Genomic DNA, 15,423 nt, shown 5'->3' on the forward strand with positions numbered 1-15,423 from the left:
CCCCCAGTTCAAGTTGGAAAAATGGAGCGGGTCCTTCGGTCGGTGGCGCGTTCTCCTTGTCGGGACGTGGGGAGAGTGGCCAGGACAGAAGACAGGGCCTCGGTCCCTGCCACATACCGAAAAGACTTCCGTGTGCGCTGCACTTCGAAGCGGGCCGTGACGGAAGTGCTAGAACTGTGCAGCAGCTTCGTGCAAAAGCTCGGGGACGCGCTGCCTGAGGAGATTCGGGAGCCCGCGCTGCGAGATGCGCAGTGGGTACGGGCCCAGTAGCCATCTCTTGTCTTTTCACCCGCTTTCTCCACACCCCGGTCTCAGTGGTCAGGAGGAGCCCACGGCCGGCTTTGTCAGAGTTTAACGGTGCCCGGGAACGCAAGGGAACGAGATAGATGCTGGAGGCAGCCGGGTGTTTCAGTTAATTTAGGCCAGTGCTGTCCGACGAAAAATTCAAGGCGAGCCATGTATGTCACTTGAAATTAAAAGGAAGAAAATAGGTGAAATTAATTTTAATGATATTTATTTTAACCGACTGTGTCCAAGATACCATTTTAACTTGTAACAATTTTTAAAAAAGGAACAGCTAGTTTACATTCTTTGGTTCATACCAGGCTTTTCACATCTGTCTTGAACCTGATGTCCTTTTCCACTAGCTACATTTTAAGGCCTCAACAGCCACAAAGTGGCTGGATTGTCCCCTCTTGGACGGTGTAGACGGAGACTCAAAGGAGAATCCTGGAAGTCAGTCACCAGGCTAGCTTTTGGTCTGTCTTTTTGCTTGTTTTTAGAATATCTCGTAAAAAGAGGGAAAACATTTTCCCTACGAGTCTAAAGTAGATAAGGAAGCTTCCCATTATAAACTTCACTAATATCACACTGACCCTTATAACTCGTTTCCCCTTCCTTTCTCAAGTATATTGCAAAGCTGTGTAGAAGATGAGCTTTTTTTGCCGGGCGGGGGCGGGGGGGGGGGCAGGTGCGGGGCGTGGTGGGAAGACACAACAAATTGAGGGATTTGTGCCAGTCTGAAGAAAGCACACAACCTATTTATATACAGGGGAAAATGTTAAAGTGTTTGTAATGCAGTACAGTTTTACTGACCACAGTACAAACAAAATAAAGGCTAAGTGGATGAAGAATGTAAGAACACTCCCTGGGTTGTGATTCTGTGTTCCAGTATTGTATACACTGACTTTTATATCATTCCCCCCTTGCTAGCAAGGGAAGGATAGAGACATACCTGAGGACATTTTTAGTAGTAGTTTGATGGGAGAAGACTTGTTTCTTTGTGTAATGATCTTAGAATTTACCCCTTTCCAGGAAGTGCTAAGGTACTTAGAACATTAATTCTCCTTATAGGAAAAGAGGAACTTGGCTTAACTGATTATACTTTATTAATGGATGAGAAAGTAAATTAGAAGATAAAAGATGTGAAGATTTAAACTACCAAGGGAATTCACTTGTGTTTTAGTTAAGAAAACAGATAAAAGGTGGAGGCTTCAGTAATGTTGCCTCTCTATCTAAAACCACATAATATAGTAACATTTTTTGTGATAGTTTTTTTAAAACTTTATTTTATTGAAGTATAGTTGATTTACAATGTTGTGTTAATTTCTACTGTATAGCAAAATGATTCAGTTATACATATATATGCTTTCTTTTCCATTATGGTTTATCGCAGAATATTGAATATAGTTCTCCGTGATGTACATTAGGACCTTGTTGTTTATCCATTTTACACGTAAAAGTTTGCATCTGCTAATCTTAAACGTCTAATCCATCCTTCTCCCTCCCACTTCCTGCTTTGTACCCACAAGTCTCTTCTCTGTGACTTTGTTTCATAGACATGTTCTTCTGTGTCATATTTTAGATTCTACATATAAATGATAGCATATATCTTTCTCTGTCGGACTTCCCTCACTTTAATATGGTAATGTCCAAGACCGTCCATGCTGTGGCAAATGGCTTTATTCCATCTTTTTTGCGGTCGAGGAGTATTCCATTGTGTATGTGCCGCGTCTTTATGCTTTCTCTGTTGGTGGACATTTAGGTTGTCTCCATGTCTTGGTTATTGTAAACAGTGCTGCAGTGAACACTGGGAATTGCATCTTTTTAAAAATTTTTAAAGTTATTTATTTAATTTTGTGTTTGGCTGGATCTTCGTTGCTGCGCGAGGACTTTATCTACTTGCGGCGAGTGGGAGCTTTACTCTTTAGTTGCTGTGCTCGGAGTTCTCTTTGTGGCGGCTTCCCTTGCTTTAGAGCCCTGGCTCTAGGGCACGTGCGCTCCAGTAGCTGTGGTGTGTGGGCTCCATAGTTGCAGTTCCTCGATTCGAGAGCATAAGCTCAGTGGCTGTGGTGCACGGACTTGGTTGTCTCATGGCATGTGGGATCTTCCCAGACCAGGGATTGAACTCATGTCCCCTATGTTGGTGGGCAGATTTTTAGCCACTGGACCATCAGGGAAGTCCTGCATATCTTTTCAAATTTTATTTAGTACTTTTCTCCAAATATATACCCAGGAGTAGGATGCAGATCATATGGCAACTCTTAATTTTTTGAGGAAATTCCACACTGTTTTCCCTAGTGGCTGTATCAATTTACATTCCCACCAATCATAAAAGAGGGTAGCATTTAAAATTTGTAGATTTTTTATTAAAGGCTTTCAAAAATTATTTAGTTAATTTTGGCTGCCGAGTCTTCACTGCTGTGCTCAGGCTTTCTAGTGGCAGGCGGGCTTCTCGTGGCAGTGGCTTCTCTTGTTGCAGAACACAGACTTGAGGTGCACCCGCTTAGTTACCCCACAGCATGCGGAGTCTTCCCAGACCAGGAATCAAATCTGTGTCCCCTGAATTGGCAGGCGGATTCTTGTCCACTGGACCACTAGGAAAGTCCTGTGTGTTTTTTTCTTTTAATATTTTAATTTACTTATAATGGGTGTAGGTAGTGGGCTGGGGACAGAGATTGAAAATAACAATCCCAAAACAACAGAGATGGAGGATGTGGACAGCGTATTCATCTCCTATTGTTGATATAACAAGTTACCACACTGAGTGGCTTAGCCATAAGTGAATCAGCTATAAGTATACATATATCCCCTCCCTGTTCAATCTCCCTCCCACCCCTCTACCCCACTACATCACACCCCTGCCTTCCCACCCCTCTCGGAAGTCACAGAGCACCAGGCTGAAAGTGAGTGAAAGTGAGAGTCATTCAGTCGTGTCCGACTCTTTGCGACCCCATGGACTATACAGTCCATGGAATTCTCCAGGCCAGAATACTGGAGTGGGTTAGCCTTTCCCTTTTCCAGGGGATCTTCCCAACCCAGGGATCGAACCCAGGTCTCCGACATTACAGGCAGATTCTTTACCAGCTGAGCCACAAGGGAAGTCACAGAGCACCAGGCTGAACTCTGTGTGTTATATAGCAGCTTCCAGGGCATGTACGATCTTCCCAGACCCGGCACTGAACCCACGTTCCCTGCACGTGCCAGGGGATTCTAAGCCAGCATCTGCTGTGCACGTTGGGAAGGTGTGTGTCAGGGCTGCTCTCTCAGTTCACCCCACCCCTCCTTCCCTTGCTGTGTCCACACGTCCACTCTCTACGTGTGTCTCCATTCCTGCCCTGCAGATAGGTTCATCAGCACCATTTTTCTTGATTCCATATATATGCGTTAATATACAATATTTATTTTTCATTTCTGACTCGCTTTGCTTGTATAACAGGCTCTAGGTTCATCCACCTCAGTTCAGCTGACTCAAATTTGTTTGGTTTTATGGCTGAGTAATATTCCATCGTATATACGTACCGTAACTTCTTTATCCTTTAGTCTGTCGATGGACGCCTAGGTTGTTTCCATGTCCTGTCTATTGTAAATAGTGCTGCAGTGAATATTGAGGTATATGTGTTGTTTTGAATTATGGTTTCCTCAGAGCATATGCCCAGTAGTGGGGTTGTTGGGTCATACGGTAGTTTTAATCCTAGTTTTTTAAAGGGCCTCCATATTGTTCTCCACAGTGTCTGTATTGCATTCCCACCAACAGTGCAGTACATTCTCTCCAGAATTTATTGTTTGTAGACTTTTTAATGATGGCCATTCTGACCATCATTTAATGATGGCCTTTCTGACCATCACCTCACACCAGTTATGGTACGTAACTGGTGTGAGGTGATACCTCGCTGTAGTTATGATTTGCATTTCTCTAATACATAAATCACTGCAGATGGTGATTGCAGCCATGAAATTAAAAGACGCTTACTCCTTGCAAGAAAAGTTATGACCAACCTAGATAGTATATTCAAAAGCAGAGACGTTACTTTGCTGACTAAGGTCCGTCTAGTCAAGGCTATGGTTTTTCCTGTGGTCATGTATGGATGTGAGAGTTGGACTGTGAAGAAGGCTGAGTGTCAAAGAACTGATGCTTTTGAACTGTGGTGTTGGAGAAGACTCTTGAGAGTCCCTTGGACTGCAAGGAGATCCAACCAGTCCATTCTGAAGGAGATCAGCCCTGGGATTTCTTTGGAAGGAATGATGCTAAAGCTGAAACTCCAGTACTTTGGCCATCTCATGCTAAGAGCTGACTCATTGGAAAAGATTGATGCTGGGAGGGATTGGGGGCAGGAGGAGAAGGGGACGACAGAGGATGAGATGGCTGGATGGCATCACCAACTTGATGGATGTGAGTTTGAGTGAACTCCGGGAGTTGGTGATGGACAGGGAGGCCTGGTGTGCTGCGATTCATGGGGTCACAAAGAGTCGGACACGACTGAGCGACTGATCTGAACTGAACTGAATACTTAATAAAGTAACATTTTAAAAAATTGATACAACTATGCAATGAATATTAAAAAGACAATTTGGATAATCCTTGAATAGAACTGGATAGAGTAAGGATTTTACTTTATAAAAATCTTTTAAAGTATAGAATACATACTCTAACTCATAATTATCAGTTATCATTTGACTTAAGCTTTTTTTTTCCTTTTTAAAAAATTTATTTTTAAATAGAAGGGTAATTTTAAGCTTTTAAGTATATAAAATGTATTCTCTTTATGAAAAATAGCATAAAGCAAAAATCTTTGACTTCCTCTCTCCTATCCCTCTTCCTTTTTTGGAAATAACTTATTATTTTGGAGGATATAATCCTTTTTTTTGGCTTTAAAGCTGTCTCTCTGTTTTAAAAAGTGTTTTGTTTTTTTTTTTAATACTAATCGTGTCATGCTGATGAATTGTTAACATCCTGCTTTTTGTTTAAAAAAACCGAATATGTCTTTGGTTATTATTTGTTAATGTTATATATAGATGTACTTCATTCTATTAGTATTGTATGATATGGGTATATTGTATATTTAGCCATTCTCCTAATTTTGAATTTAGATATTTTTCCCTCAATATTTCATAATATCAAACAGAACTGAAATAAGCATTCCCAGTTTATCTTCTTTATGTTTTTATGAGAATGGTCCTTTAGGTTATGTTGATAGACGTGAAATTGTTAAGCTATAGGGAATGTGCATTTAAAATTTGGATGTACCATCAAATTTCTTTAGTTTTTTACTTTTTAATGTATTATAAACATTTTTAATGTTACAAAAAATAGATAGCACAGTGAACATCCATATGTCTATCACCAAATTTAGCAGTTATCAAAAATATGTTATACTTCTATTTTAAAGCAAATTGCATCTCTCATGTCATTTCATCGTTATATACTTCAAAGTACATCTCAAAAAAAAAAAGAGTCCTAGGACTTTCCTGGTGGTCCAGTGGTTAAGAATCTGCCTTGCAGTGCAAGGGATGTGGGTTCAACCCCCAGTGTGAGAAGAACTCACATGCTGTAGAGTAACTAAGCCCAAGCACCGAAACACTGATCCCAAGTACCGCAACTAGAGAGTCTGTGTAAATCCATCTACCATAGTGAAAGATCTCCAGTGCTGCAACTAAGACCCAACGCAGTCCCCTCCCCACCAAAAATACAGTCCACTGTAAAGTAGAAATTAATTTCACTTTCTTTTAAGCCTGTGTATTTTCCCACTTGTTAACACTGACTCTCATTCAGCAGCAAATGTATTACTTATACCCTTGAGGTTCATTTGAGCCCAATTTGTTAGCTTGTTTTCCTTTCATTTACTTCCCTGGTGGCTCAGACAGTAAAGCATCTGTCTACAATGTGGGAGACCTGGATTCGATCCCTGGGTTGGGAAGATCCCCTGGAGAAGGAAATGGCAATCCACTCTAGTACTATTGCCTGGAAAATACCATGGACAGAGGAGCCTGGTAGGCTACAGTCCATGGGGTCGCAGAGTCGGACACGACTGAGCAACTTCACTTCACTTTCCTTTCATTTAAGAAGTAAATTTTTTTTGTTTGTACCAATATAGTAAAACTTTTCATCACATTTTCTCATGGGTAGCTTAATGGCTGTTGGAACTAAAATGTAGGTAGAATAAACGATTGAAATGGAATCTCACATCATTGAAAAGCAAAAGCATAGCAGTAATCTGGTCATCTACTTTTTTTATATTCTCTATCACAAGTCTGAATTGTCCAAATGTTTGAATTCAGTATTTAAAGTTATTTTTAGTAACTTGATTTTTGTGACTTTATTGCAGACTTTCGAATCAGCTGTGCAAGAGAATGTCAGCATTAATGGGCAAGCATGGCAGGAAGCTTCAGACAGTTGCTTTATGGGTATGTGACTTCACTTTGTCCCTCTGTCATTCATTTCTGAGTTATTTTTGTAGCCATTCCACTTTATTTCCTGCCATGTCACGTGGAAGATTCCTTCCAGGATCTTAGTTCCCCAACCAGGGATCAAGCTCATGGCCCCTGTAGTGGAAGCTTGAAGTCCTAACCATTGGACTACCAGGGAATTCCTACCTGTTTTCAATGTCACCTCTTTACTGGCAGAGTCCCTTTACTGGAAAAAAAGAGAAAATCAATGTAGAAGACTATTAAGGTCATACACTGAGGCAAACAACGTAGTGGTTACCATGATCCTTTATATATGCTATCTGGTATTCCCACAGGACTTTCATCTGCTCAGTCTTCAAAAGTACCCTTGTCAATAGCTTATTGGAAAATACTATAGAACTGTCATGAGATGAAGCAGGCCCAGAGAATTCCTATGCTTAATACTTTATAAATCAAGTTATATATTTATAAGCGATCCTTTGAGTAGATAGTGAAATACTCTTAGAAATGTGAAGTTAAACTGTGTAAGTACCATAAAAAGAATGAGTTTAATATTTGCAGAAACCTCCTTAAAAAGACAGAATATTTTGCTGGTCCAGGCAGACTAGATTGCACCCTACCTAATGAAGGTGACATATTTAAAGAAATTGAAGTTTTAATAGAAAGAAAATGGTCAGTGTAGGAAGGAAAAAAAATGGTAGAAAAAGAATGATCAGTGTGGGAAGAGAGACAGAATTCTCCAGCAACATCCAGGAAAAGGGCTGTCCTGACAGGAGGACTGGAGTACCTCTTGGTCACCATGGTGATGGTACAGAGATCTGACCAGTGTAGACTGATGTCTCTGCTCGCTGTTAAGATTAATCACTTAAACCTTTGAGCATATGCCAAGCCCTGTCAAGTAATTCTCTGTGGCTACAATTTTTCTTAGCATTAAGATAATTTGCCCAGAAGACTTTACTCTCTGGGCATTATTATAATTACCTCTTCAAAGACGCCCAGAGTTCACTTTGTGGCTTACATTTTAAAATGGAAAAAACAACATCAGATTTTTCACCTATTAGCAGAGTGATTGCCAGTTAGTGGGGAAAGGCAGCATATGAGAATCACCTAGGAGTATTTTCAAACTAGACAGCCTTTACTGAGTGTTTATGTGACTGTTGTTCTCTGAAGTCAGTTTGGAACTGCTGTATTGTTTGGTCCAGACTGCCTTTAGCATATGATTCATCAGTTTATAGATCAACATGTGTATTTTCTGACAGGTTGGCAGCATGAGTGCGTGGCTGAAACCTGGATGTTCTCTGTCCCTTTCCCTACCCCTTATAACTCTGAGGGGAAATAGTAGAGAATACTGCAGTTTTACCTTCTTTCATGGGCACTCAATCAGTGTCAGACACCATACCAAGTTCGAGGAAATAAATGAAAAGATACGATTCTTAACCATTTAGGAACTCATCATTAAAGGAAGGAAATCGACAAAAACACATTACTCCTCAGGAAGTGGGAGAAGACATAACAGAGTAGGTTGCTATTAAATGCATTTAATGAATAAAAGTATAGACAGAAAGGAGGTTGGAAGGACGTTTGAAGCAAAGAAAAAATCATGTGCAAAGGCACAAAGTGAAAGTTGCTCAGTCATGTCCAACTCTTTGCCACCCCATGGACTGTACAGTCCGTGGAATTCTCCAGGCCAGAATACTGGAGTGGATAGCCTATCCCTTCTCCAGCGGATCTTCCCGACTCAGGAATCAAACCGGGGTCTCCTGCATTGCAGGTGGATTCTTTACCAACTGAGCCATCAGGGAAGCCCTAAAGGCACAAAGGAGTGATATGTTTGGAAAATGGCAGAAGTGAATTGAGACAGATGAGGCCAAGTTGGGACCAAATCACATAAAGCCCTGTAGCGTATGCTGAGGAATATGCACTTTATCCTGTAGATCAGGGGTCCCCAACCTCTGATGATCTGAGGTGGAACTGATGTAATAATATGTAAATAAAGTGCACAGTATATGTGATGCCCCTAAACCACCTCCCCATAGTCCCCTCTTACCTTCAGGGGATGTATCCAGATTGTCCAGTCGATGCCTGAAGTCCAGATAGTACCAAACCCTGTGTATACTATTTAAAAAAAAATTTTATTGAAGTATAGTTAGTTTACAATGTTGCTGTTCTTCTGTACAGCAAAGTGACTCAATAATACACATATTATATTCTTTTTCATTATGGTTTGTCACAGAATATTAAGTATAGTTCCCAGCACTAGTAGGCCTTTGTTGTTTATCCAACCTATATACAATTATGATAAAGTTTAGTTTAGAAATTAGGCTCAGTGAGATTAATAACAATAACAATAAAATAGAACGATTATAATAATATTCTGTAATGAAAGTTATGTGAACATGGTCTCTTTCCGTCACTCTCAGAATATCTTACTGTATAAATTTAATGCCTTTTCTGTCTGAACTAAAGACTTACGGTGCACTGTGGCTGTAACCTTTGCAGTTTGAGGAATGACAACAAAGCTAACACAAATTTCTTTTTTCTTCTTCACAGTTTCACTGATAGAAGATTTATTCTTACTATAAATCTTAGCAACTTCAGCCTACAATTTTTTTCCTTATTAAGTTGCAAACTTCTGCCTTTTCACTTAATGGAAGCACCTTACAGCTTCTCTTTGCCATATTTGATTTTTTAATAATTCATTTATCATTTTTGGCTGTGTTGGGTCTCCGATGCTCCATGGGTTTTTCTCTGTTAATAGATGCAGCAAGCAGGGGCTGCTCTCTAGTTGTGGTGTGTGGGCCCCTCCTTGAGGTGGCTTCCCTTGTTGCAGAGCATGGGCTCAGGGCTCAGGCTTCAGTAGCTGCGGCTTGCGGGCTCTAGAGCGCAGGCTCAGTTAGTTGCGGGCTTAGTTGCTCTGCAGCATGTGGGATCTTCCCAGACAAGGGGTCGAATCTGTGTCGCCTACACTGGCAGGCAGATTCTTTATCACTGAGCCACCAGGGAAGCCCTTCTTTGCCCTGTTTAAATTGCCAGCATCACAACTCTAGTGCTTTGGGGCCGTTATTAAGTAAAATAAGGGTTAGTTGAACACAGACACAGAGATACTGCAACAGTGGATCCGATAACCAAGGTGGCTACCAAATGACCAATGGGCAGGATAGATTGGACAAAGGGATGGTTCATGTCTTGGGTGAGGTGAAGCAGGACAGCCTGAGATTTCATCATGCTACTCAGAATGGCACACAATTTAAAACTTAGGAATTGTTTATTTTTGGAATTTTTCATTTAATATTTTCAGACTGTGGTTGACTATGGGTAACTGAAACTGCAGAAAGTGAAACCACAGATAAGGGTGCACTACTGTAACGAGAACAAGTGTGTGTTTTAGAATCTAACTGCTGACTGTGTCAGGGACGGATTGGAGGAGGGAGAAATTCAGGGGAGAACCTCTCAGACCTTAGGAGGTTATTGCAGTAATACAGCCAAAGACGGTGAAGACCACCCTAAGAAAGAGGGAAAAAAGATGGGTTCGAGAGATGTTCAGAAGATAGAATTAATAGGGTTTGTATCTGATCTAATACATAGAATCAGTAAGTTTCACAAGGGCAGAGGCTTTTGTGTTTTGTTCACTGAGATTATTGTGCAAATGAGTGAACAAATGAAAGAAGGAATATACAAGTGAAACCAACTTTCTCCCTGCCCCTCTCCTCTGAGAGGGCTATCCCCCATGCCCGAGTGAAGATCAAAGATCTTGCATGCTGCAGCTGTGCCCTGGTGCGCCAAATAAATAAATACATATTTTTAAAAAGAATTAAAAAGTAAGTTCCTTGAGAGCAGGCAATATATATATTTTTCTCATCACTATGTTTTCAGTACTTGGCTTGGCACATAGTATATGGTTGGCTAAAAGTTCCTTTGGTTTTTTAAGTAAAAAATAAGACAGTCTTTCATTTTCACCAAGAACTTCACTAAACAACATATTCACTGTTTTGTTCCACTACCTTCTGCCATTTTTCAGGCAACTTCATAATTCCATCTTCCCAAAACTTTTTATCTTTTTAAGCAAATAACTGTTCAGGTTCCTTTTACAGTCTTCCAGGAAACTGAAATTTTTTCCATTTAGAGAATTTTGTGAAGACTGAAATAAATGGACACCTGAAGGTGCAGTGTCTGGTGAACATAGTAGATGAAATCAGAACTTCCCAGCCAAGCTGTCACGGTTTCTGTCTGGTCATCAAAGAAGCATTGTGGTCTTGTGTTATCAGGATGGAAGATGATGTGTTTTCTGTTGATTGATTCCAGACACTTTTCACCTATTGCCGCCTTCAGTTGGTTTACTTGGAAGTAGCACTTGTTGGAATGAATCGTTTGGTTTTCTGGAAGGAGCTCATAATAGAGGACTCCCTTTCAGTCCCACTATATATACAACCTTTGGATGAAGACCAGCCTGTGGTGTGATTTGTGGTGGTTCATTTCACTTGCCTCATAATCTCTTCTATTCCACACTATTGTACAATATCCAGTTTGCATCTCCTGTCACAATTTGCCTTAAAAACATGATATTTTTCATTATGTTTCATTAGAGAATCACATATGGAAATATGCTCAATACGGTTTTTTCGCTTAACTTATACGGAACCTAAACATCGAGTGATGAACATAACCAAGCTGGCGCAAATGATTTTCAGTGCTAGATTTGGATATTTTGAGTATGTTGACTATCTTCTGCATGGTGTAATGTTGACCATTCTTGATTAATGTCTCAATTTGGTTGCTCTCAACTTCAATTGGTCTACCCACCCGTGGAGCATTGTCCCTTTAGAAAACTCCAGCATGAAACTTCATAAACTACTTTTGACACATTCAGTTGGTCACAGCATCTTCTCCATACACTGCACAAATTTTTCTTTTCTGTTTCAGGTGTGTTTTTATGTTTCTTGAAATAATAAAGCATAATACGCTGAAAATGTTGCTTTCTTCTTCCATGATCAGTATTAAAATGGCTACTCAAAAATTCACCAATTGATAAGCTTTTTTAAAAAATACTGATATGACAGCTGTCACAGTACACTCTTAACAAAATTGTTTTTAATGAAATTTAAGACAATTAATCACTACTAGAGCCAGTTACAGGAAAAACCAAACAAACCTTTTGGCCAACCCAGTGCATATTTGTTTAGTCGCTAAGTCGTATCCAACTTTTTATGACCCTGTAGACTGTAGCCTGCCAGGTTCCTCTGTCCATGGGATTTCCCAGGCAAGAATACTGGAGTAGGTTGCCATTTCCTTCTCTAGGGGATCTTCCTGACCCAGGGATTGAACCCATGTCTCCTGCATTGAGGTGAATTCCTTACCCCTGAGCCAGTGGGGAAGCCAGAGTAATGACAAATTCTTCCCTGCTTAAATTTATGCCAGCAAATTTGGAAAACTCAGCAGTGGCCACAGGACTGGAAGAGGTCAGTTTTCATTCCAACCCCAAAGAAAGGCAATGCCAAAGAATGTTCAAACTACCGCACAATTGCACTCATCTCACACACTAGCAAAGTAATGCTCAAAATTCTCTAAGCCAGGCTTCAACAGTGCATGAACCATGAACTTCCAGATGTTCAAGCTGGATTCAGAAACACAGAGGAACCAGAGATCAAATTGTCAACATACGCTGGATCATCAAAAAAGCAAGAGAGTTCCAGAAAAACATTTATTTCTGCTTTATTGACTATGCCAAAGCCTTTGACTGTGTGGATCACAACAAACTGAAAAATTCTGAAAGAGATGGGAATACCAGACCACCTGACCTGCCTCTTGAGAGGCCTGTTTGCAGGTCAGGAAGCAACAGTTAGAACTGGACAACAGACTGGTTCTAAATCAGGAAAGGAGTATGTCAAGGCTGTGTATTGTCACCCTGCATATTTAACTTATATGCAGAGTACATCATAAGAAATGCTGGGCTAGATGAAGCACAAGCTGGAATCAAGATTGCCAGGAGAAATATCAATAACCTCAGATATGCAGATGACACCACCCTTATGGCAGAAAGTGAAGAAGAACTAAAGAGCCTCTTGATGAAAGAAGAGAGTGAAAAAGTTGGTTAAAACTCAACATTCAGAAAACTAAGATCATGGCATCTGATCCCATCACTTTATGGCAAATAGATGGGGAAACAGTGACAGACTATTTTAGGGGGCTCCAAAATCACTGCAGATGGTGACTGCAGCCATGAAATTAAAAGATGCTTGCTCCTTGGAAGAAAAGTTAATGACCAAGCTAGACAGCATATTAAAAAGCAGAGACGTTACTTTGCCCACAAAGGTCCGTCTATCAAGGCTATGGTTTTCCCAGTAGTCATGTGTGGATGTGAGAGTTGGACTATAAAGAAAGCTGAGTGCTGAAGAATTGATGCTTTTGAACTGTGGTGTTGGAGAAGACTCTTAAAGAGTCCCTTGGACTGCAAGATCAAACCAGTCCATCCTAAAGCAAATCAGTCCTGAATATTCATTGGAAGGACTGATGCTAAAGCTGAAACTCCAATACTTTGGCCACCTGATGTGAAGAACTGACTCATTTGAAAAGACCCTAATGCTGGGAAAGATTGAAGGCAGGAGGAGAAGGGGACGACAGAGGATGAGATAGTTGGATGGCATCACCAACTTGATGGACATGAGTTTGAGTAAACTCTGAGAGTTGGTTATGAACAGGGAGGCCTGGTGTGCTGCGGTCCATGGGGTCACAAAGAGTCGGATATGACTGAGTGATCTGAACTGAACTAAATTTATATGTTTCAGTTTTTAGCTTTATCATTAGGTGGCGCTAAGAAACCATTTTCTCTACACAGAAGATTTAGCTGGAAGATTTGTTTTTGATAGCTGATTGTGAAATAGTAACAATATTCCTTTCAAGCTAGTGATTGAACTTTTTAAATAATTAAAATATAAGGAAGGCTGCTCATTTAAATGAATATTTAAAGTAATAATGATTATATCTTATAATACTCTCAGAAGTAATTTAGTTGGACTTAGTGAATATTTTTTTGATGAATGAAAGGTCATACATGACCTCATTAATCTTTACCTGATATGTACTTTATGCTGATATATGTCAGCAGTGTCTCAAAATGTTCCCCAGTATGTGTTTAACATGTTTGAGACTTCTCCATAATGAAGCTCTCTACTCAGTAAGATAAATAGATCTATTTCTGGCATAGAATTTGACATAGCAGAACACACAGGATGCAAAATTAGTTAAGCTGAGGACATAGCTTTTTAGTATTTTTAACTACTTAATGTTTGCTACTTTAAAAAATAATTTCCAGGGACTTCCCTGGTGGTCCAGTGATAAGAATGTGGCTTGCAATGCAGGGGACCAGGGTTCCTTCCCTGGTCAGGAACTTAGATCCCACATGCCCTGGGGTAGCTAAGCCACAACTGGAGAGCCCCCATGCCATCCAATACAGCCAAATAAATAAGTAAAAATAAAGAATAAATTTCAAAATAAGGTTAATGTATTCCCTGCATTCATTTCATCTGAGGTGCTTAATTTCTGAGCCTCATTCCAGAGATCTCTGTTGAGACTTCCCTGGTGACTCAGAGGTTAAAGCGTCTGCCCGCAATTCGGGAGACCTAGGTTTGATCCCTGGGTTGGGAAGATTGCCTGGAGAAGGAAATGGCAACCCACTCCAGTACTCATCCCTGGAGAATTCCATGGACAGAGAAGCCTGGTAGGCTACAGTCCACAGGGTCGCAAAGAGTTGGACACGACTGAGTGACTTCACTTTCTTTCACTTTCTGTTGAGAATCAAAATTTCTGCCCTTCTCCTTACAAAAGAATGTGTACTATATGATTTCATTTATATAAAATTCTAGGAAATGAAAACTAGAATTTAGTGATGAAAATTTGATGAGTGGTTGCCTGGGATAGAGAGCAGTTTGGAAGGAGCTGGAGGGGGACATTACAGGGGAACAGAAGGAAACTTTTAGGGTGATGGTTATGTTCACTATCTTGACTGTGGTGGTGGTTTCAAGGATATACACATGTTTAAACTTATCAAATTGTGTATGTTAAGTATGTGCAGTTCACTGTATGACAGTTAGACCTCGATATAGCTGTTTTTTATTTCTGACAAGTTCTCCAGGTGATTATTCATTCTCTAGGAGTTTGAGAATCAGTACAGTTGACTTTTGAACAACACAGATTTGAACTTCAAGGATCCGCTTATATAGGGATTTTTTTTTTCACCATATATATACTACAGTACTACTACATGATTTGTAGTTTGTTGAATACACAGATGTGGAAACTATAAAGTTATGTTTGGATTTTTGATGGTGTGGAGGGTCGGTGCCCCTAACTCCCACATTCTTCAAGGGTCTACTGTATTTTAAAACATAGGAAAGCAACTGATAAGATAGCTTTAGCCAAATCAAAGAAATACTAAAATCAAATGTTAAATGCTTTCAGTGTGGTTCTTTCATTATGTTATCCTTCTTTTCTTGTACTTTATCCTGCAGCCATTTAGAACTTTTTCCTAAAGACTCTTGATCTTGCCGGTGCTGTTTTCTCTGCCTCATGTGCTTCTCCGTATTATTTTTTCCCTACCTTTTTTTAATGCAGTTTATTTACATTTATATCAATATTTCAAGATCCAACTCAGATGTTACTTTCTCTTTAAAGTCTCAGATTCCCAAGGCATAGTTATTGTTCAAGTTGTTCTTTGTCCTGGTAGCATTTTGTTCATACCTC

The 15,423-nt window shown here is 40.1% G+C and overlaps 1 protein-coding gene across 1 annotated transcript in view; it reads left to right on the forward strand.

Moving 5' to 3' along the window:
• The first annotated feature begins 21 nt into the window (after positions 1 to 21).
• Positions 22 to 15,423, forward strand: part of NSL1 (NSL1 component of MIS12 kinetochore complex) — a 40,992-nt gene continuing 25,590 nt past the window's right edge. The window contains exons 1-2 of the mRNA XM_068986325.1: positions 22 to 255; positions 6,606 to 6,684. Coding sequence (XP_068842426.1) covers positions 22 to 255; positions 6,606 to 6,684 — 313 coding nt within the window. The remainder of the gene's footprint in view (positions 256 to 6,605; positions 6,685 to 15,423) is intronic.

This window comes from Capricornis sumatraensis, chromosome 14 (assembly GCF_032405125.1).
Source record: "Capricornis sumatraensis isolate serow.1 chromosome 14, serow.2, whole genome shotgun sequence".
NCBI lineage: Eukaryota > Metazoa > Chordata > Mammalia > Artiodactyla > Bovidae > Capricornis > Capricornis sumatraensis.